At 24.7% G+C, this 7,270-nt stretch overlaps 1 protein-coding gene across 1 annotated transcript; it reads right to left on the bottom strand.

The window, feature by feature from the left end:
- Nucleotides 1-634: 634 nt before the first annotated feature.
- LOC129606451 (caspase-3-like) lies at nucleotides 635-2,255 on the bottom strand. The gene is made up of 5 exons (XM_055516787.1): nucleotides 2,038-2,255; nucleotides 1,595-1,899; nucleotides 1,223-1,519; nucleotides 817-952; nucleotides 635-754 (listed from the first exon to the last, which is right to left on the bottom strand). Exons 1-5 carry the CDS (start codon nucleotides 2,253-2,255, stop codon nucleotides 688-690), a joined length of 1,023 nt encoding a protein of 340 aa, XP_055372762.1. The 3' UTR covers nucleotides 635-687.
- Between the last annotated feature and the right edge of the window lie 5,015 nt (nucleotides 2,256-7,270).

Here is a 7,270-nt window from a genome sequence, read left to right as displayed (position 1 = left end):
TTGAAATTTCATATTTAAAATCTGAAAATATCAGAATTTTCACTAAGGAAAACTTTGCTAAATTAACTTGGAGACTTTGGAGGGAAATCGGATCACGGAAAATAAGCTTCTTTTAAGAACCAAATCTGCATTTTTCTAGGTATATCAAACAAAGATTGCTTTCTATTTTTCAGAGAATTTGAAATAAATGTTTAAGGAAACTTATGCAACACTTTGACAATGCGGTTAGATGTAATGAGCTGATACATATATATAATACACATACACCGTCGTATTTAAGTGTAATTAGATGAAAGAACCTGGAAGAAATTATTAGATTATATCACAATTTTTTATACACATATGAGAGATTTACAAATTTACATATCGGAAACTAGGCATTCACCTATATTCGCTTGAGATAATGGAATATTATTCAAAGAGATTTTATTATTTTTGCAAAAACCAATTTCGGAATTTGCAGTTCTGCACTAAGAACAATAATTCTTTTGAATAATATTTAATATATAAAAGTTTCATACTCTATAAAACGATATGTCGAATTATTATTTATGTCAAATATTAGATTGCATTTAGTGATATGGAAAATTTATATTAGAATTGTAAAACTTAAAATAAAAGTATGTAATTACTTCCAATTTTTAATTATGTCTTTTATTACTTAATTTTTTTAAACTATAAATTAAACTATTTGTAATCTCCAAAGATATAAGGAACTGTGTTGTTAACACACATTGACGGTATTTGTTTGTTTCTAAAATTAAGAAGGATTAATACTACTGTAAACTTTGCTAATAAATTTATTGTTGTAATTACCCTGTTTGATCTTTTACTTTCTGTATAGTTAATTCCATGATTTCCTTAATATTTTTTTTCTCTCCATAGTTTTCTAGAGCCGAACAAAATTGTTGAATAAAAACTGATCCAGTTGAATTACGAAAAGATACAAAGCCTGGAATGAGTTTCAAAATAAAATTTTTTATAAATTTTTATAAATGTTTTCTTGTGAGTTTGGTTTTTTTCTCTCTTTCAAGATTTTAATTTAGCGTTAAAAATAAAGTTAAATTTGGGTTATATTATTGTTTTTACAAATTTTTATTGAAATTTCATGTAGTGTACTTAAGGTATTATAAGAATCAGTACTATTAGAGAATATCTAAATCAAAGACAACTTTATAAATAAACTAATGCATTAGAACTCAATTATTTATAATTTTGTTACCTTCACATGTACTATAAAATTTATAAATTTCGTCTGGCACACCGGGATTAACTTTTCCATGAGTATTACTATCTGCTTCATCTGTGTCAAAATTCCTTATATCGAATGAACCTTTACATGCTTGAACAATTAATATTTTGGGTTTTCCCCTTAAGTCTTCATTTTTTATAACTTGAAATAATATGTCATCGTTAATAGAATAATTGCCATCATATGCAGCTATTTGATCCATACGATTACCATGTGATAGTATTGCAAATACAATACAAGAATTCTTTTTGAAATTTTGATTTGAAACTAAAAGAAATTCAGATAATTTGAAGTAATTTGATAGTAAGTTGTAAAAAAAAATTAAATTAATTTAATACCAACCTCTTTTCATGATTTTTTGTATATTACTAACTGTATAATTCTCATATACAAAATTTTTGACATTAAATTTTGTAAAGGTTTTTTTCAATATTTGAACATCATGTTGACTTCCTTCTCTATATTTTGTACTAGAATCTTTAAATATATCATGATGAAAAATATACAAAACGCCAGGACCAAGTTTCTTTAGTTTTGAATTTGAAATCATTGAAGAAGTATTTGGAATCTCTTTTAAGATATTTATTCCTGAATTAATTTTTGTTAAAGGAACCAATTTACTGTTTTGTAAAGAAGTTGTAGACGTTCTTCCATTATTATTGTTTTCAAAAGTCGAATTAGGTGAAAAATTCCATTGTTTCGATTTTGAGTTTGATGGCGTAGAAAATTTGAAAAATGTTTCTTTAGATGGATTTTTAGTTTTTGTGTCGTCCTTATTTAGTAACGATGGCCTTTTGTATGGTGATACATAAGAGGACGCAGTTGATGATGATGAAGGAAATGTTGATGATAAAGAAATTGTTTGCTTTGGTACACTTAAAACCGGTTGTTTTACAAGTGGTGTTTGCAGGTTTTCGGTTGTCTTTATTAGTAAAGAATTGTTATAATTACCTTGATTAAATGTGTTTATTGCAGGCTTCTTAATTTCTTTTTTATCGTTCATATATTTTTGTAATGGTGATTCAAATTGTTTTGAATTTGTTTTGCTTAAAGAAAAATTGCCTGCATCAAAAAATCCGTCACTATTAATAGTTTGTGGTTTGACATTTTTCCAAACTTCACAATTTGAAAATATTTCGGATTTCGTTTCATTTCGACAACTTTTATTTGTGAATTTGTGAATTATGTGTGTTTCTGTACTTGTATAATTGGATGTTGACGAAGATAAAATTTGTTTTTTATTAATTTCAAAAGAACTAAATTGTTGTTTTTGACTAACGGAAGGAGTCAACGTTTCCGAAAGCTTATCTTTTGTTTTCTTCTTAAAAAACATTTCTTTTCAGAATCGATTCTTTTAATTTAAAGTTATTTATTCATACGAAAACTTTATACTATTGTCTGCATAACTGTTTAAAATTTTAGATTTTTGTAATAATGAAATTTATTATTGGGGTATGTAGTTGTATGAGTTCTTCGTTATCTTAGTTTTACAGAATATAGAATGATAAGATAAGCCTACAAACTTTTACTCATTGTATTAATCACCTATGCATATTTATATCTGTGATCATGAGGAGAAACTGCTTAAATAAAAAAAATAATTTAATCAACAAATTTTTTTAAAACTAGAATTTATTTAAAAAGTAGCAAATGGATAATTATAGGTCAATATTATAATGTGTATATTGTCTTTTCAAAATAAAGTGTAGGTTTAAATGGTTGCAAGTAAAGTTAATGAAATTTTAATCAAATTTTATTTGTAATTTTAAATTTAGAAACTTTACTTTGCTAGTGTTTAATTTTGTGATAAATTATTTTAAGTGGTATTTTTTTGTACCACAGACGTACAAGTGTACGTACATACGTGTACATACATATGTATGTATAATTGTCCTAAAACATTACCGTAAAATATTCTGGCAAACTCATTAACAGATGGCTAGGTATAGACACATCGTCGGACTACCAGTAAAAAGACCAGAGGACAAATAATTTTATTTAGTAGGAACTATGGTGCAATTTTTATACATACTTATTTTGCAAGTAAATTTGTACCGACGTATTTAATATTTTTTTATAAAGGAAAAATTATTTTTGTGTAAAAATTATGTTCGTATTCCACTAGATCGACTTTATTTATTCGACTATTTCCGTTATTTTTTAAAATTATTTAACTTAATATGAATAATTATAAAAAATATATAATTACAAAATTATAATAAAATCAGATAGTTTTTTCTAATAGTTGTGACATTTACTTTGTCGGAGCAACATTTTTTTACACGTAAATTCACTTTCGAAGTTATCGCTTCGCAAAATTTGTTGTAAGCTATTTCAAATTTCTATAAAGAAAAAATCGCAAGTAATTGTTCCCACCATCCAGTTGACGATCATTTCCCACAAAAATAGCATTCTTGCTATATGAAATTCAAATTACGTGTATAATTCAGTAAGCAAAAATATTGCTATTTTTAACGGTCAAACAATTAGATAATAATTTCAAAATAATTTTGATTGTCTTAGGAATTAAACTTAAAAATTGAAAAAAATTTCACTGTTTAACATTTTTTTTCGAACAAATCTAAATTATAGAAAATCATTCAATTTAAAAAAATCAACTCATTCTACTTAACATTAGTTAATTAAAAATAATAACTTAATTTTTTCAAATGATAAATATTTAAAGTTTACATTAAACCCGTATGAAGCAATGTGTCGAAGGGTGTTATAGTTTTATTTTTATGTTTGTAACGCTTAAGAATTATCGTATTGATTAGTGTTGATTTTTGAGTAAATTAAGCCATGTATGACTGCCCGTCTGTTCGTCAGCCTGCCATCTGTCTGCCTGACCGCCTGTTTCTACCAGCGATCACTAGAAACTCATTAAGCTAGACTAAATAACATTTTACCAATTACCAAATGATTTACCACAAGAACACTATTTAATTTGAATTTTATGGAAGCAGTTGTTCGAGTAATTGTCATAAAACTCAAAAAAATATCAATTCTAGGAACTATAATAGTATAAGAGTAGTCAGGGTGTTTCGCATAAGGTGAGCAATAATTTCAGGGATGATTTTTTGATGTATTTCCAGATGTATTTTTTTTTTGTTCAATTCTCTTCATTTAATTTACTCTCAATTTTTTTTACTTTCCATACTTTTCATTTGCATGTCAACAATCAATAGTAGGTAGTACTAAAAAATGTGAAACATTCTCAAATTTTCACTGTTCTCATTTGCTCAATCACCTTTTATGGGTGGGAGGTGCAGATATACTCGTTTTCGAGCTGCAGCCTGTTGCAAAAATATAAATACATAAATGATTATAACTTCAGGACCATGCGAAATAGAGTAACTATGGGGAGTTTACAGTCGATTGATTGTTCGTTACCTTAGGTCATACAATCAATTTGATCTGTGCCATAGTTTTCCAGATAGAGCTCGTGAAGAAATTTCGTATATTTTAGAAAAGTTTAATATTTTTCATTTTTCTCCATAGAAGTTTTAAAATATATTATGTGTATATGAATATTATAAAATTAATTCATTATTAAGCTAAATATTCTGTACAACATCAAAATTTATGTGACTATATCTTAGAAACTGTGAAAGCTTTGGTATTGAAATTTCGCACAATTAAATATATTAGTGGGGCTAATGTGTTTGATAAAATTCGTTAAAATTGGCTTAGCTCTTTCTGGTAGCTGCCATACAACTTCAATAGTAGTTTGGCTATATCTTAGAAAATACTGAAATTTTGCGTAAATTAATATGGTAATATGGAAACTAAAAGTCTGTCCCATAGTCAGCTATGACATATGTATTTGCACATAGGATAAAAAATTTGTACGGGAATCACACAGTTGACTACTATTTTCCCTCGTTTTAAATTAAAATTAATGGAATATTGCAAGCGATAAATATTTTTCAATTAAAGAGCCAGCAAATTTTTGATACAAGAGCAAAATTTCTTTCTTATACTTTTCTGAAAAATATTCTACTCTAAAATTTGTCCTAAATTTATGCAAAATTTACAGAATTATATCAATGAATAATTCAAATACAAGCTGTAGCTTAAGTTGTTAAAATAAAATGTGTTATTTTATAAATTACAAGTTTTATGAATCGATTAACGATTACATTTTTATTAAATGACTTTAATACAAGCAAACATTTTATATAGGAGATGGCTATTATAAAAGTGATGTTTCATAAAACTTCAACCAACACTGTCAGTATAAGAACCTTAACGAATTGTCAGAATAAATTGTCATTATATGAAATTTTATGCGCATATTCTTAGAATTTGTTTATAATATGTGGCAGAAACTAAAAATTTAGAGAATTGATTACAAAATTCAAATAAATATATCTAGAATTCTGTTCCATAAAAGTTTTACAATATTTTCTCCATATAATAGTGTTAATAGTTTTAAAGGAATGTAACATAATATTTTACTCAACATAATATTTTAATTTTTATTATGTTAATAAGAAAGTATCATCGCATATGTATGTAATTTAAAATCAAAATGTTAATAAATATTTTTTTTTGTTCAATTCTCTTCATTTAATTTACTCTAAATTTTTTTTACTTTCCATATTTTTCATTTGCATGTCAACAATCAATAGTAGGTAGTACTAAAAAATGTGCAACATTCTCAAATTTTCATTGTTCTCATTTGCTCAATCACCTTTCAATTACGACAAAACAATACTATAAAGATAAATAATTTTTTTTTATCGGTGAGAAAATAAAAACATATTTTGCTATTATTAATCATTATAATACGAGATAAAATTTTTTAGAACTCTATTTTATCTGTAAGAAAATATCAAGAGAAAAATTTTTGTTCAGTATTCAACAGCACATTTTACGGAAAACATTGCTGTGCTTTATTAATAAAACATTTATGAGTATGATAGATAAACAAATAATCAAATGAAAATTAAATTGAAAATTAAATATTAATATTGTGTAGAACTTTGGAATAAAATTTATTTATAGAAAATTATAAGTAAAAAAAGTTATGAATAGAACTTATGATTATGCGAAAATAAAATTCAAAGATATTAGAAACGATATCCTCAAATTATATGAAAAAGTTTATGTTTTTACATACTTATCAAATTTATGTAACATAACTATGATAAATTCAAAGTGTTTAAATTTAAATTTGAAAATCTAATGTATGAACATTAAATTCAAAGTTGATGTTCTATAAAAGAAACTGTTGTTATGGTTTTGGTGCAATTAAGCGCTTTCTCCTCTTTTTATTTGAACATTTGAAATTACAAAATAATATTAATATTATACGTACATAAATATATGTATGTAATTATAAATTTTATATAAATATTAATTTAAATAATTTGAAACTGTTTTAACAAAAAGAAAATATATATTTCATAATTTTATGAAATTTAATTGAATTTTGTTAATGAATAAATTAAAATTAGACTTTAAAAATTTTTTTTGCTTTACTTCAATCGCGTTTACTTACCAAGAAATACCAGAATTAAATAAAGGAGTATTAAAAACAATTCTCCAATAACGTACATGAATAAAGTCTTTAAAAATTATTCAATTTTATTTAAATAAATAAAAAAAATCAATATTTTTTTGACCTTTGGGCATTTAATTTTTCGAAACATTTAAAAATACTTACATATTTATTTATTTTTCACAAAATCAATGTTATCTGTATTAATACGAGTATTTAAACAAAAATCTATCGCACGTTATGGAAAATTGTAAAGAAATGTGATTAACCCTCATAAAAAAAATTGAAAAAATGAAAAAAAAAAGTTTAAAAATAAATTGAATTTTAAATTCTTCTTGTAAGGTACTAGAGTTTATTCAAAGCTACGATTAATTCTATACTAATTTGCATTTAATGTTTTTTATATACGTAAATCATATATGTAAATCATATACGGTGTACAAATATCTTGAGAAATTTTTCTTTGTTTTGATTCTGTTTTATTTGGGTTAATTATTTTTGTTACGCCGGTT

Source organism: Condylostylus longicornis, unplaced genomic scaffold (genome assembly GCF_029603195.1).
Source record: "Condylostylus longicornis isolate FDR11 unplaced genomic scaffold, ASM2960319v2 ptg000018l, whole genome shotgun sequence".
NCBI classification, from domain to species: Eukaryota; Metazoa; Arthropoda; class Insecta; order Diptera; family Dolichopodidae; genus Condylostylus; species Condylostylus longicornis.
This window is presented reverse-complemented; position numbering and strand designations above follow the sequence as displayed.